This window comes from Carcharodon carcharias, chromosome 9, assembly GCF_017639515.1.
Source record: "Carcharodon carcharias isolate sCarCar2 chromosome 9, sCarCar2.pri, whole genome shotgun sequence".
NCBI lineage: Eukaryota > Metazoa > Chordata > Chondrichthyes > Lamniformes > Lamnidae > Carcharodon > Carcharodon carcharias.
Window position 1 is genome coordinate 93,771,515 of NC_054475.1, and position 17,206 is coordinate 93,788,720.

Here is a 17,206-nt window from a genome sequence, read left to right on the forward strand (position 1 = left end):
TGCTGCCAGACCTGCTGAGTTTTTCCAGGTAATTCTGTTTTTGTTTTGTGACAGAATTTAAGGTTGTCGTAACCTTTTATGGGTTTTAAGTGACCAATTGGAATTTTTGATAAGGGATCAATAGTTATTGCAGATATACAACTAGGACAAAAGTATTTCACAAAAAAAGTTTGTTAATAAATGCAAAGCAAAGCTTAATTCTTTAATAACAAAAGAAGCTAACAGGCAATACTGCGCTTACTGATTGAGTCTACCATGTTCAAATTTATTTCTTATGCCTTAATTTTCTCTCAGTTTTGGTTCTTTCTTGTCAAAGCTAATGAAATAAGTTGAGATACTATTGCATAAATGCCAACTTTCTCAATACCAAATGTACATGACCATTCTCATTTTTAAACTGTGAAAGTTAGATTTACATGCAATTCTATCATAAGGTCTTGATTTCTGAACTTGATACCATCAACACACATCCAAATTGTTATGGGTAGTCATGAAAGAGATTTCATGTGGGGTAGCCCTGGTAGAATTTTCATTTCTTAGCTTAGAGAATTGAGACCAGTAGTGATGCCCCTACCATTGTCGTGAACGAGATCAGCTAACACAACTTAGACTGTATGGCTCAGTTCTAAAATGGTGGCAGATTTTCCACTGAGCCACCAAGAGGACTCTTCGTAAATTGAAATAAAAATGTAATGTGACAAATTTTCATCACCAAAGACTTATTGTGCAACCGATCTACTGTAGTATCAAATGCCACATTGTGCATTCTGGCTGCAACAACGGACATTTTTCAAGTGAACTGTTCAGATATTTAACATGTCTTTAAAAAATATTCCACATTAAGCTGTGCCTTTAAGAATTTGCATCTTTAGTTCTGTGACCCCTGTGAAACTTCAATGGCTCATAGTTCTGCTGGCTGTGGCCTGTGACTGCAAAGTTAATGCAGGAGGACAGCACACAGCAACTCAATGACTCAGCAAGTTATTGCAGTTCTAGTAATGCCTTACAGCACTAAGTATCACAGAACGGAAAGCAAACCAGACTTTGCTATTATTTGTGTCTCTAAGGAGCTCCACAAGATTGACCTCAAACACTCCTGTGTTTCTCAGTTCCCAGCAGTGTTAATTAAATTTCTTATTGAAGGTAATTATATCCTTAGTCAGTGATTATATGTCACATCAAATTTTAAAAAGTAACATAAAATCAAATGTGAGAAAAAGCCCTTCAGCCAATTGCAGTTCATCTTTCCAGTACCCTAACGCTCCCATTTCAACATCCAATGCATTTGAACATCTTTTTGTCTCTGTGCCTAAGTTTATTCCAAACATTTCTCACTTGAGTAAAGAAACCTTTCCCAACACAGTTCTACATTTACAATTGACTAAGTTTGACTTATAGCCTCTACTTCTAGTTCCTGGCTTATTATGAACCAATACTGGGGTTACTTTAGGTGTGCAATTCAATATTTCAAAAAGCTTAGGTTTACAATAATCATTTTTTTCTGGACAGTTTCTTTAATATTCCTTACAGCTCTCCACTTTACAGTTAGAATCAGTGCTGTTGCTTTTCTTTGTATCTTGTTTTATAGATGGATATTAGCTTTTGTGACGTGGTTACCAAAATGAAACTTTGTACATGCAATCTGACTAGTTTTAATATAATTTCTGAAGATTTATACTCTACTGTTCTACCTGTACGTGCTCCATCATATTATCTAGACATTGGTGGGGGGGGGGGGGATTTTCCAGCCCCACCAGCCACAGGCATCGTCACAGGCGGGATGGGAAAATTTGAAGAGCAGGCAAAAATCAATTGACTTTTGACCAATCTCCAAATTTTTCCATCCCACCCACGGAGATGCCTGCTGCTGGTAGGGGCCAGAAAATGCCACCCATTGAAAATGCCCGGTCTATTATCTGCAGTTTCTTGCATTGTCTTGCTGTGCTAATTCAATTCTGTTCCATATATGGTTTGAATATGGTAACATACCTATGTTACTGTACCCCAAAACAAATCTATCTCTTCAAGAGATGGGGGAAAATGTAAAAAAAAAATGTCAGTTCAACATAATAACTATTAATTCTGGTTATTTTCCTCAACAGTTTAAAAAGAATGCCGATTACACAAAACAATGAAGTCTAAAGCTTTGTCGCTTTTTTTTAAAACTTGCTTTACAAGTGAGATACTTCTTAAGAATTATTTTCTAATTCTTGTTAATTCATTTCTGTCTATGGTTGCTTTGGCCAGGGTCGCTATGGCAACAGCATCTTCTCAAGTCCTGATCCCAGACATCAATTTGAATGAGGCCTTTGAAAATTTTACCTTAGATTTTTCAAGAGAGAAGAAATTACTCGAAAGCCTGGACTATCTTACAGGTAAGGATGTTAGAACAATGGTGAAGATTTTTTTTGTGGTATATTATTACCCTACAACACTTTTGGAACTAATTCCCACCTTCCACAGATTCCAACTTACTAATAACTACACAGTATCATTTTCACTTAAACCAACTTCCATATAACTATTACAGTTGTCCTTGTCAAGCCCCACTGGCTTCCTATACCCCAGCAACTCATCTTCAGTATTGATGGGCAGAATTCTTAGGTAGTGGTGCGGGTACGTGCCCAACCCAATCGGACGTGAAATCGCATGAGATGAGATTGGGCAAGCATCCTGTAACGTGTACCACATTAAATAAAAAACGTGAAGCATACTCAGGCCATTATGAAAAAAAATTATCTCATTTTGACAGTCCAAACAAATTAACAGAACCTTCTCTGGTCTTGAACTCCAAACCAGTACACATAAACAAAACACTGCACAACAGAAGATGCCCCGTGACCAGTCCCTTGTGTGCTCAAGCCTTAAACTTACACTGCTTGTGCTACATCTTGGTTCTCCCCCCACCACCCCCCCCCCCCCCCCACACACATACACACACACACACCTCGCTGGCAGTAGCATTGGAGGCAGCCTGCTGACTCTGCTGTCTAGTTGGCCTTGATAACCTTTATAGTTGTCCTCAGGCCAGCGGAGCCTGTGCTGTCCCTGCCTGAAAGGGAGTAGCCAGTGCCACAGCTGGCATCTCCCCAGTCATTGGAGCCTCATCAGATGCCACGGTCATTGGCGGAGGGACAGAGGAGTTGCTGCTGTTATCTAGAGCACCCTGAGAGGAGTTGCAGGGATGACAAGCAGCTCATGCTCCAACATGATGACCGTGGCATCTGATGAGGCTCCAATGACTGGGGAGATGCCAGCTGTGGCACTGGCTACTCCTTCTCAGGCAGGGCCAGCACAGGCTTCGCTGGCCAGAGGACAACTATAAAGGTCATCAAGGACCTAACTGGGATACTGGGTGCCTCATCCATCTCCAACACTGACACTGACCACCTGAGGTCAGTGCTAGTGTGAGGGCTTGCAGGTCCAAGCGCAACCCCAGGGACCCCTCATTCTGTCCCTGGGCCTGCCTCGCCATGAGATTCGCCACTCTCTCAATGGAGGAGGCAGTGCGCTCGCCCATGACGGTCAACGTAGTGCTCACACTTCGCGTGGACTCCTCCATAATGGAGACCATGGCACACATACCCTCATGGATCTCCACCAGATCCTCCCATCTCGCTGGACATCCAGCATCTGCCTCCTAATGGATGACTCCAGAAGCTCATCATCCGCCTTCGATGCAGCAGCCCTCCGACTGCCGCTGCCCTGGGCACTCTCTGCCTCCGCCTGCGCCTCAAGTGAGTGCAAAGTGCCCTCACCTCTGTGCATCTACATTCTAGCCACCGATCTAATGCCCAGCAAGGTGCTGGCATCTGCACTGGTGCCTGATTTGGTAAGTAGGTGTGTCACAGGTGCATGTGGAGCCTGGCAGTCCTCTGGCATCAGGGGTGGCTCTACAGGGTCCTGGGTTTGGGTGCTTAGTGGCAAACCTAAGGGAGAACAACGACATGTCATTAGTTTATGTCATCACACTGTCACCGTGCAAGCTAGACACCCTGGTGAGACAATGGAGATCTGCATCATGGTGCCATCATCCTTCAATGATCAATGGGGAATCCAGTTTTGAGGCTCCCATCAGTGATGAGACTACACAGGAATGTTTGCACCATCCAAAACTCTCACCTCTATGCATTACACTCTTACCTTCGTCTGACACCCCAGCCCCTCCAGCCAGTTGACATGAGGATCGCTATCTCCATCTCCATCCTGCTCGTACCTCGTTAGGATTAGGAGATTTTGGGGGCCTCCGCTGGTCCACGACCTTTCAATGTTGTTAAAGGCAGTCTTCTCCTGAAAGCACAGAGGAGCGTGGATTAGTCCACTCTCTACCTGCAGCGCCATTGCAGCCTGGCCAACCCCACCTGAGGAACACCTCACAGGGCACATCCGAGTCATGGCCCTCAAGCCTCAAGGCACACAGTCCAAGGTGCTATGGCCTCCTTCTGCTATCGCTGGGGACAAGGGTGTCTCTCCTGCCAGCCACCTCCTCCAGGAGGACCACAAGCCACTCATCTGAAAACCAGAGGGCCGAGTGCCTACCCAACCCGCCCTCCTGCCTACCAGACCTGCCCTCCTGCCTAGCGTCTGCAACCGCATTTTATGCCACAGCTTCGTGGTCACAATGATGAAGAGGTGTTCGCCGCTGGCAACCTTCCAGGGGCTATCTGTGCCATTTTTAAACCGGTTGCTGGGTCGCCATTGGAACCGCTGTCTGACAGGCCCCCACCCCCAACCTGCCCTTCCCGACAATTGGGGAGTTGCATTTCACGCTGGCCAGGCCTTAATTGGCCCACCAGCGTGAAATCGTGATCGTGGGCAGCAGTCCATTTCCTGGCCGATCCTGGGCCCACACGCTGACCAAAAAATCCAGCCCTATGTCATCCTTTTCAAAGATCTCCATGGTCTCATTCCATCATAACCAATCTTGGTCAGCTGCACATCCATAAGTACTGGATAAATGTTTATTCTCCGTACTTTGTCCCACGTCCCTTTCCCTGAGATTCATTCCCAAAATCTCTTTGCCTCCCACCTTCAAAACCTTCAGCTTTGGCATCTTTGCCACCGCCAAATTCTTTCTCCCCCTTTAGTCCCAATGTTATTCTATCCTATAAAGCATTTTGAGGTGTTTTCCATTTTAGAAATGTAAATTACTAGCGTTCAAAGGCTCACTTCATCAACCAGTTTTCTACAAAGTGACTCCTCTCAATATCGAATTTCACGATTGTTACTTGAGTCTTTCACACCATCAGTGGATGGAGAACAGGAGGAGTGAGAGGTTGATGGTGGAATGGGAGAGGAAAGAATAAAGGTCAAGGACATGGTAAAAATGAAGAGAAAAAAGAGGGTTAGGATATAAAATTTTTTCTATGAAAACTTGGGAGCTTTGCTCATTAGACGTTTCTTTTAGTGGGAACATACCTGTAGGGAGTATGTGCACTCATAGTGAGGAGACAGAAACTCCACCTATGTGGATTGATTGCACTTTGTTTGGAAGCTCTTCAGCAAGGTAATAAATTTCCACCTGTTTCAGGTGCCCAGCTGACCAAAAATAAAAGCCAGGATTGAATGCTAATGGCTAAATTTCTGCCAATGTTACCCCTGTTCAAAGGGACTGAAGTTACTCCTCTCAAGCAGTTATGAACTGACTTGCTACTGACATAATCCAGTTCACACATTGCTGGCTCAGTAACTTCTCCCAATGAGCATCCTATGCTACTAACTTTATATCAATTGATATTAATCCATGGTGTGCACGTCCATCAGTTTCAGTAATTATACATATTGTGTTAAACCTGAGCTCATATTAATCTAGCTCACTCAAAGTGTTGGGTGTCAGAGAACTAGATTAACTTTTTGGTCTAAAGACTCAAGGCATTCTCAACACTCAAGTATGTAATGGATACATTTAATGTTGACAAGAGCATAGTAGGCTTATATCCAGAGTGAAGTCTGTAAGGTAGATTACTACTCGATTGTGAATCTTACAGGTACCATAACCAACATAGGCACTGACCTGGCAAGAGATGATTGCAGCAGTCACTGTGGAAATAGTCTGAGGGATTCAGTCTGGAGTTGCTAGTTCATTGAGCTTTGATGTTATATGATTATACAGCTACAAACAAGGTGATACCAGATGGGCATGTCATCACCTCACTGGCATCTATCCAGCACTGCACTATTAAAATTCCCAGTCTCTCACATGCCTTCAGGTAAAACAGGCTATACACTGTTTATTACCTGAAAAGCATGGAGCAAGCTTAACTGGAGTTCCTCTTTGGATACAAAACATAGCTGAACCTGCTTCAATTCAACTTCATAGGAGTGAAATATCCTTTTTATACTTTGAGCCTAAGACATTCATGAAATTGAATCCAAGCCTCAATCACCTTTTAAATTCTCACATCTGACCTACTCATTCTATTTCTTATGTACTTTGCAATACCCCTTTCAGAGTTTTAAGTAGCATTTTAAAATTAGATTGACTTAACCTTATCTCAGATGCTTGATTAATGCAAACATATGTTTGCTGGTTACTTTTACAATATTGCCATTCTGTCACATATATTATAATAATACTGACTTATTAAAATCTTCCTTTTTTGCATTTGCACTTTTAGTTCCCCCTCCATCCCCAACATGTGGAAATGCTGTGTAATTCAAAAATTCCAAATAGTTTTAAATATATATATATAAATTATTGAAATACCCAACAAGTTGATTAGCTTACTTTTCTCTTTTAGATACCACTGCTCCAAGTAGGACCCTTCTTCAGAAAACCTGAAACTTTAGTCTATTTTTCCCTTTCAGTTTCTGACCAGACTGCTGTGTCCTGATTTTATTTCGGGTTTCCATATTTATGCTTTGTCGTTATGTCCTTATTAATATAACTGTTTTTTCTACAGTTGCTGAAAGTAATACAGGTAGATGTTTCTTGCATTCTGATCTCTGCGCTGTCACCCCTAGATCCATCCAATGTACCCTTAGCAAAGTTTCTCATACATCAAAGCTATACATAGTGACAGAACCTTTCAGGTGATCTATGGGCTGCCTTTCCACACAGAAGAAAAAACTATAGTTTACCATTTACATTGAAGCCCCAGCCCTTGCCCTGATAATCTGGCAAAGACAGATAGATTTGTGTTGCAGCAAAGCTTGGCCGAGTGATGGAGAGGACCAAGTTTTAATAGATACTGACGTAGTTGAAGAGGGAGGATAATGGATGACGCTGTTTCACACAATTATCTTTTCACTTGTACCAATATAAAATTGATGTTAACCAAAGGAATCAAATTCAAAATTCAAATTCAACACATAGTTGTTCAAAGATGAAGAGCGAATAAGTGGGGTAGTGAGGAGCTAGAATATGGGGAAAAAACAATAGATAAGATACAGCAGGAAAGCAGGTGAAGAAAAGGGGTAAATTTAGATATAGTTCATTGTCCAGTTTAACTTCATTCCTTTCATGGCAATGGCACAAGCCTGGGTAAAGTCACCAACCTCCTATATAATTGAAACTGTGACTCCTTCCACTTTTGTTTTTTTGTCCTACTCAACTTCCCTGCCTCTTCAATATTGTTGATCACTCCATTTCTTTCACCCCTTTTACATCAATACGACGAGAGTGTATGCCATTTTAGGATTTGCACAAAACCATCCACTGAAATGATTTTTTCCACTTTTCCTTTGCAGCCCCAAACCCTCCAAGCATTCGAGAAGAGCTCTGCACAGCATCTCATGACACCATCACTGTTCATTGGACCTCGGAAGATGAATTCAGCATTGTTTCCTATGAGCTGCAGTATACTATCTTCACAGGACAAGCAAACTTTATCAGTAAGTTTAAGAAAAATCATGGAAGTACAGTAAATCAGACATTTTTATAAGGATAAGATGGGCAAACTATTGTCAATAATAAGATAAAAACAAAAAAACTGCGGATGCTGGAAATCCAAAACAAAAACAGAATTACCTGGAAAAACTCAGCAGGTCTGGCAGCATCGGCGGAGAAGAAAAGAGTTCACGTTTCGAGGCCTCATGACCCTTCGACAGAACTTGAGTTCGAGTCCAAGAAAGAGTTGAAATATAAGCTGGTTTAAGGTGTGTGTGGGGGGGGCGGAGAGATAGAGAGACAGAGAGGTGGAGGGGGGGGTGTGGTTGTAGGGACAAACAAGCAGTGATAGAAGCAGATCATCAAAAGATGTCAACGACAATAGTACAATAGAACACATAGGTGTTAAAGTTAAAGTTGGTGATATTATCTAAACGAATGTGCTAATTAAGAATGGATGGTAGGGCACTCAAGGTATAGCTCTAGTGGGGTTTTTTTTTAAATAATGGAAATAGGTGGGAAAAGGAAAATCTTTATAATTTATTGGAAAAAAAAAGGAAGGGGGAAACAGAAAGGGGGTGGGGATGGGGGAGGGAGCTCACGACCTAAAGTTGTTGAATTCAATATTCAATCCGGAAGGCTGTAAAGTCCCTAGTCGGAAGATGAGGTGTTGTTCCTCCAGTTTGCGTTGGGCTTCACTGGAACAATGCAGCAAGCCAAGGACAGACATGTGGGCAAGAGAGCAGGGTGGAGTGTTAAAATGGCAAGCGACAGGGAGGTTTGGGTCATTCTTGCGGACAGACCGCAGGTGTTCTGCAAAGCGGTCACCCAGTTTACGTTTGGTCTCTCCAATGTAGAGGAGACCACATTGGGAGCAACGAATACAGTAGACTAAGTTGGGGGAAATGCAAGTGAAATGCTGCTTCACTTGGAGGCTGAGCGTCAACTCACAGACACTTCCTCCTACCTCTCCCTGGACCATGACCCCACCACTGAACATCAAGCCATTGTTTCCAGGACTGTTACTGACCTCATCTCCTCTGGGGATCTCCCTCCCACAGCTTCCAACCTGATAGTCGCCCAACCTCGGACAGCCCGCTTCTATCTCCTACCCAAAATCCACAAACAGAACTGCCCCGGTAGACCGATCGTCTCAGCTTGCTCCTGCCCCACAGAACTCATTTCTCGTTATCTTGACTCCCTTCTCTCTCCCCTTGTCCAGTCCCTTCCCACCTACATCCGTGATTCCTCTGACACCTTACGTCACATCAACAATTTCCAGTTCCCTGGCCCCAACCGCTTCCTCTTCACCATGGACGTCCAATCCCTCTACACCTCCATCACCCACCAGGATGGTCTGAGGGCCCTTAGCTTCTTCCTCGAACAGAGGCCCGAACAATCCCCATCCACTACTACTCTCCTCCGTCTGGCTGAACTTGTTCTCACGCTGAACAATTTCTCCTTCAACTCCTCTCACTTCCTCCAAATAAAAGGTGTGGCTATGGGTACCCGCATGGGCCCCAGCAATGCCTGTCTCTTTATGGGGTATGTGGAACATTCCTTGTTGCAGTCCTACTCCGGCCCCCTTCCACAACTCTTTCTCCAGTACATCGATGATTACTTCGGTGCCGCTTCATGCTCTCGTCGGGACTTGGAAAAATTTATTAATTTTGCTTCCAATCTCCACCCCTCCATCATTTTCACGTGGTCCATCTCTGACACTTCCCTTCCCTTCCTTGACCTCTCTGTCTCAATCTCTGGTGATAGACTGTCCACCAATATCCATTACAAACCCACCGACTCCCACAGCTATCTCGACTACAGCTCCTCACACCCCGCTTCCTGTAAGGACTCCATCCCATTCTCTCAGTTCCTTCGCCTCCGTCGCATCAGTTCCGATGATGCTACATTCAAAAACAGTTCCTCTGACATGTCCTCCTTCTTCCTTAACCGAGGTTTTCCACCCACGGTCGTTGACAGGGCCCTCAACCGTGTGCGGCCCATCTCCCGCGCATCCGCCCTCACGCCTTCTCCTCCCTCCCAGAAACATGATAGGGTCCCCCTTGTCCTCACTTATCACCCCACCAGCCTCCGCATTCAAAGGATCATCCTCCGCCATTTCCGCCAACTCCAGCATGATGCCACCACCAAACACCTCTTCCCTTCACCCCCCTTATCGGCATTCCGTAGGGATCGCTCCCTCCGGGACACCCTGGTCCACTCCTCCATCACCCCCTACTCCTCAACCCCCTCCTATGGCACCACCCCATGCCCACGCAAAAGATGCAACACCTGCCCCTTCACTTCCTCTCTCCTCACCGTCCAAGGACCCAAACACTCCTTTCAAGTGAAGCAGCATTTCACTTGCATTTCCCCCAATTTAGTCTACTGCATTCGTTGCTCCCAATGTGGTCTCCTCTACATTGGAGAGACCAAACGTAAACTGGGCAACCGCTTTGCAGAACACCTGCGGTCTGTCCGCAAGAATGACCCAAACCTCCCTGTCGCTTGCCATTTTAACACTCCACCCTGCTCTCTTGCCCACATGTCTGTCCTTGGCTTGCTGCATTGTTCCAGTGAAGCCCAACGCAAACTGGAGGAACAACACCTCATCTTCTGACTAGGGACTTTACAGCCTTCCGGACTGAATATTGAATTCAACAACTTTAGGTCGTGAGCTCCCTCCCCCATCCCCACCCCCTTTCTGTTTCCCCCTTCCTTTTTTTTCCAATAAATTATAAAGATTTTCCTTTTCCCACTATTTCCATTATAAAAAAAAACCCCCACTAGAGCTATACCTTGAGTGCCCTACCATCCATTCTTAATTAGCACATTCGTTTAGATAATATCACCAACTTTAACTTTAACACTTATGTGTTCTATTGTACTATTGTCGTTGACATCTTTTGATGATCTGCTTCTATCACTGCTTGTTTGTCCCTACAACCACACCCCCCCCCCTCCACCTCTCTGTCTCTCTATCTCTCCGCCCCCCCCACACACACCTTAAACCAGCTTATATTTCAACTCTTTCTTGGACTCGAACTCAAGTTCTGTCGAAGGGTCATGAGGCCTCGAAACGTGAACTCTTTTCTTCTCCGCCGATGCTGCCGGACCTGCTGAGTTTTTCCAGGTAATTCTGTTTTTGTTTTAAACTATTGTCAATGTTTCAGTTGGTCAACCCCAAAGTCCGTTAGTGAAGATTCCCTCTTTTTGACTTTTCTACCCACCCATTCCTCTCTGTGGGAGCTTTTGCTGGACCCTTTATTCATTTGTGCAGTCGATATTGAGAACTTGGTGAAGCAGAGAAAACTGAATCTACATCAGAACACTTATTTTTTTAACCCCTTCATTGTCCATTGATTTTCCACTTCCTGCACATCTACCCCTTTCCCTATGACATTGGTTTGTGTTGGGGTATAGACCCAAGTATCCTTTGCCTTTCATGTAGCCATTCTTCGTGTGTGAGTGTACACTTGGAATCTCCAATACCCTCCAAGTTTGAAAAGCCTGTCAACAATCCCTGTCTCGTCTTGACCCAGTGTCAATAAATGCACTTCAAACAAGCGTCACTGGGTGGTAATCAGTACAGGGAACCCTAGCTGCTTTTTTCCCTTCCAGTCTAGGAACTCTGATAAACACTGATAGTGTCCCCTGCTGTGATCAGCACAGTTCACAGCTGAACCTGGAACTCATGATCTGCCTGAGTTTCTGATCATAATGGAGTGAAATGCCATCCTTTTGATGGGTATCTTACTGAAGTCCCAGCTGTTTTTTTTCAACTATTTAAAAAATATTAAATATCTTGCGCTGTTCAAAGAATAAGAATTCTACTGGTGTCCTGGTTCATTTGATTGCTGTTTGTGGACTTTGTGAATGTAAAATGACTGCCCAATTCACATGCAAAACAACAGTTACTGCACCTCAAAATTCAGTGCTAAGAGCTATAAACATTTTGGCATTAAGGAGCACTATAATAAGAAAAACAAAACATTTTCCTCCCTTTTCCAGCTGTCCTGTCAGAGAACTCACCCTGTCCATTTTTACACAACAGACGACAATGTAACATTGCAAATTGGTAAAATATGGATTTGCACTTACTATACCTGTAACACAGAAATTTCCAAGTGTCAGCAGTACCAGAAAAGGGGGGAAGCCGTTTGTATTAGGCTGCAATATGCTTTTGCCATTGCTAGCCTTTACAAACCTTTCCCTGACATCAGAGAATGTCTTGGCCAGATTGGCAAACTTGGCACTAACTCTACTTATGCGCAATCTGCAGGTAATCATGTGTTTTTGCAATATTTCCGAACTAGATATGCAAAACTACACATTGACCTTCACAGACAAGGCCATTCTGATCACTTCCTTGTATTTCTCATTGTTTATATCTCCCTGTCTCCTTTCATCTCATATCCTTCTTATCTGCTCCTGTTTTATTTTAAAAACGCTCTCCCAGGCCATTGATAAACTTGTATTTTCAAACTCCAACTGTCTAGTCTTTGACTCTGTCTTTCGTAGATATTTCTGCAGCTGTCACTCTGCTCAATCTCTCACCAATGCCTTTGAGACTTCTACATTCAATAAAACCTTTACCCTCACCCACATTGCTCATTCCCCAATAGAGACCAGCCATTGCCCCCTCAAGGCCAAGGGGCAGAGACTTGAAAGGATCTCGTGCACTACAAGTTTAGACATTCATTTCCACACCTTGTGGAACTGCATCAAGCACTATTGGGAAATGCACTCGTCCGTCAAAACCATTCACCACCCCAGGAGCATCCTGGAGAGCAGAGGTAACCTTCTGCTTCTTTTCTCCATTACTAATCTCTCCTTTGGCCTCTCCATTCTCACCTCCAGCAAGAAGTGCAAGAAGTTCACAGCTTTCTTTTTCACTAATATCACGCCCACCTGTTCTGCTGCCTCTACTGCATTGCCACCAAATCAAAGTTCCCCAAGGTCCCTGGCCTAGTCCTAAGTGTACATCATTCTCTAGTTTCCTATCTCTCTTGGTGCCATCTCCAAGACAATCCTGTCAGGGACCCACCACTTGCTGTCTCACTAATCTGCTGACCACCCAAAGTCCCTTCCTGACACTTATGTTAGCTGACATTGTGACAGTTTCCTCTCCTCAGGTACTACCTTCCCCACTGACTTTAAAAACTGTTGTGATCAACTGCCTTGTTAAAAGATCCACCCTCGATCATTCTGTTCTTATAAATTACCAGCCCATCTCCAACCTCCAACTTCCCAAAACTGTTTGTTCCTGATGGTAGCCTCTTGGGTATCCTGCACTTCCTTCAGACCAGCACAGGTGGCCATGCCTTTAGCTGTCCAGGCGCTAAGTTCAGAAATCCATCCCTAAACTTTACTCTCCTTCTTTAAGATCCGTCGCTGACCAAACTTTTACTCATCCCTCCCACTAAGTTGTTCTTTTGCTCAATGTCAAGTTTTGTTTGATTATGCTTCTCTGAAAAGTCTTGGGGCATTTTCCTACATTCAAAGTGCTTTATAGAGGCAAGCTATCATTAATTATAGTACTGCATTATGAATGAGATGGAATTCCCAGACAGGCTTAAAGGGTGCAAATGAATAAATCTTCAGGGTAGATGGTATTTATCCCAGAGTGCTAAAGCAACAGGGAGGAGGTTTGAGAGACACTGTTAGACATTAGGAGGGAGTGTGCTATTGCTAACCCAACTGCTTTCTCCAATTTTCTGTCTCAATCTTGTCACGAGCAATTAGTGTCCTCTGCACTAACAAGATACTAGCCTAAGGCATTACCTTTTTTATGGTGCCATTAGTTTTATGTTAAAAATATTCTAACTTTTTCAAATTAACCATTTTTGTTGCACAATATCAAGTCACGTAAAATGATTAGTAAGATCAGTTCCTCTTGTTACTATGAAATCTCGCCTCTATATAAGAATTCATATGTCAGCCTGTTTTAAGATGCCAACCATCATTGGCACTTCAGTTCATACATAAGACCAGAAGACATAGGAGCAGAAGTAGACCATTGGGCCCATCGAGCCTGCCCCATTGATCTGATATTCCTCAACTCTACTTTCCTGCCTTTTCCCCATAACCCTTGATTCCTTTACTGATTAAAAATCTGCCTATAAGACCATATGAATACAAATTTATTTTAGACTTTTGTGAAATAAGCATTGTTTTGCTCTGTGGGCAGAATCATCCCAGATTTGCACAAAGTGTGGTAGCAGGCGGGAAAAAGGACATTTTACCCGCTGGCCGCAATGGCGGTTTGTTGCACCATATCGTCCTATTCCCAGCCTGTCCAGCCTCAGTAATAATGTATTCATGGGAAACACGCTGGATCGCTGGCAGGAGGGTGCAGATTTCCCTGCCATGCCGTGACCTCAGTGCTTCCTCGCTCCGGGCACCATATTTAAAACGCACCATAACACATGCCTACTTCATGTCTTCAGACCAGTACTGCTTCTGGCGACATATGGCAGCCCCCAAATTTAGTGACACCTCTCAGTGCACTGTTGGATGCAGTGGAAGGCCGCCGCGATGTCCTCTACCTCCACTCTGGCCGTTGGAGGTCCACCAGAGTCACCAATCTGGCCTGGAAAACAGTGGCAGCGGCGGTCAGCACCACCTGAAAAACAATGGAGGTTAGCCATCCAGTGCAGGAAGAGGATGAATGATCTCATCCATTCCACCAGGGTAAGTCAACCACCTCATCACTCTCAACTCACATACTCACAAACCCATCACACATCCACAGGGATCTCACTCCTCAAGGAATAATACCACTAACTGTCACACACACTCTCACGTCTCCATCAGGCTCATATTCTTTGGAGCTTGCGTCTTCATCCCGTCCATGGCTCCGCCCACCACGAGTCCTCCTCTGCATTCCCCCGACCCCCCAACCCACTGGCAGTTCAGCTGCACACAGCTGGACCACAACTGATGCTGGAGGGAGAAGTGTGTGTGTGGCAGGGCCTTATGAGCTTTGTACAAGCACTCTCCCACACACGTGGAGCCTTCCTCCATCGCAATCATCTCAATGTCCTGAGCATTTTCAATGCTGCCTGCTGGGTTTCTCTCTCAGTTGTCTATCTGAGCCGACCTGCATCTCTGCCCACCCACTGATCACACTCCCATGCAGCACCTGGTCTCGCCCAACACGAGGCTCCGCCCACTTTCAATTTGAAAACCATGTTCGTTGTCACGTTTCTCGTAAACTCCCCCATCTTTTCCCCTCCCCTAGTCATCCACGTCCTTTACTCCATCACTATTGACCCCCCATGGCATCACCTTCCAGCTCCCCACCATCACCTACCAACCCAAACCCTTGTCATTCCACGATCTCCAGGTGAATGCATATATTCCCTACCTTCCTGAGAATCCCAACCCAATCGACCTCCCCTTTCCCACTGCCAGGGCCCATGTCTGCCACTGAGTCCCCACCACCCATCCTCACCATCCCATCTACTGCCACTGACACACCCTCATGCTCCCATCCTCCCAGCTCACTCTGCCTCTTCTCATACTCACCATTCCCTCCTACAAGCCCACCCTCAGTTCTCTCCCAGGAGACAGTCATTGATTCCAGAGACCCCTCCCTTACACATTCACCTAGACATTCTCCACCCTTACTCCTCCTCCACCCTTACTCCTTCCTCCCACCCCGGACTCCTCTCTCCACCCCTCCCGGACTCCTCCTACCCCACTGGACCCCTTCCCCACTCTGAACTCTTCACTCTCTCCTGGACTCCTTCCTTCCCCCAGACTCCTTCCCCCCTCTGAACCCTTTCCCCGCTTCTGAACCCTTTCCCCGCCTCTGAACCCTTTCCCTGCCTCTGAACCCTTTCCCACCTCCTCCCAACCCTCCCCCTTCTGAACCCTTTCCCCCCCGAACCTTTTACCCCTTCTAAACCTCCCCCCCAAAATCTTTCTCCCCATCCAAACTCCTTCCCCCCTCCAAACTCCTTCCCCCCCTCTGAACTCCTTCCCCCCCCCCGAACTCCTCCCCTTACAGCTACCTCCCCACTTGCTGCATTCTCCCCCATTACACCCTCCTCCCACATACTCTCTCCTCCCCCTAACCTCACCCACTTCTGACACCTTTGTCCTCCCCCTCCAATCTCACCCCCCCAACTCATTCATTCCCCCCCTCCCTCCTTATCCTCTCCCTAGCTATGCCAACCTCACCCCTCCCTGACACCTTCATCCCCCCCACTACCAACTTCACCCCCACCCCGGTACACCTTCCTCTCCGAGTCAAACCTAGACCACTTTCCTCTCCCACCCCCAGGTACACCTTCCTCTCCCATTCACAGCTGGACCTTCCTCTCCACCCCGCACCCCCAGCCTCCCCGCCAATTATCTGTAGCAGCCCATGGCCAAGACCGTGGCCAGACCCGAGACACATCGGCGGAGACCTCCCGTCTTCCGAGAGCTGCTTTGCAGCAGAGCCCAGTCCATGATAATCCACCCAGCATGTGACACATGTATTCCTCCAGAGTCCGGTAGCTTTAGGGCTCCAGCATCTTCTGCTCCTCGGATGTCTGCGATCTGAGCAAGGTCCTAATGGTAAGTCCCGACTCCTGCACATCACACTTGTCCAGATGTGTTCTGGGCCGGCGTGTTTTCCCACCGACGTAACAGAAAACCTGGTGTGGGGCGACATTTCCAGTCGGACCTTGCTTTGCATTCCATTAGGAGGATGCAAGCGGGCCTCCAGCGGGATTGGCATTCTGCCATGGCGAACACCATCGGATGATCCCGCTGTGCTTTCACACCAGCGTGAAACCGATTTTTTGCCTTCTCACCATATTGATCTGCCCCATCCACCCACCCTAACACCCGATGCCAGCAGGGCCAGAAAGTTCCGGCCTGTATCCCTGGATAGTTCTTACAAAGACTTAATGTTGTATCAGAATTTAAGAGCTCTTAAATGAGGAAAAAATTATTTATGCAGCATGTTATTGTCATTTTCATCCCTGTTTTAATTCCAACAACAGACCCTGATCTCGCTCACAATACATGTGCAGTACAGTTCAGGAGGCAGCCATTTCTAGCAATATTTCAAGCAATTCTTAACTGCTCTCAGGCAATGTTTTGCAACTTGGACAATTGCTAGCACAGCATTGTCTGCTGCAATCAAAGTCACTGCAGCCTTGAACTTTTTTGCCTCTGGCTCCTTCCTGGCAGCCTCAGGGGACGTCAGTAACATCAGCCTGTCTGCAGTCATGCATGCATTAAACAGGTGACTGATGCTACGTTTGCTACATCAAACATTTTTCGTACTTTCCCCATAGACAAGCAGAAGCAACAGGAGAAGGCTGCGTGGTTCACACAGATAACAGGAATCCCACAAATGCAAGTGTCATTGACTGCACT

The 17,206-nt window shown here is 45.6% G+C and overlaps 1 protein-coding gene across 3 annotated transcripts in view; it reads left to right on the forward strand.

The window, feature by feature from the left end:
• mid2 (midline 2) overlaps positions 1 to 17,206 on the forward strand; it is a 277,586-nt gene that overhangs the window by 232,563 nt on the left and 27,817 nt on the right. For all 3 annotated transcript variants that reach the window (XM_041195865.1, XM_041195864.1, XM_041195866.1), the window contains exons 6-7: positions 2,248 to 2,375; positions 7,690 to 7,833. In XM_041195865.1, coding sequence (XP_041051799.1) covers positions 2,248 to 2,375; positions 7,690 to 7,833 — 272 coding nt within the window. The remainder of the gene's footprint in view (positions 1 to 2,247; positions 2,376 to 7,689; positions 7,834 to 17,206) is intronic.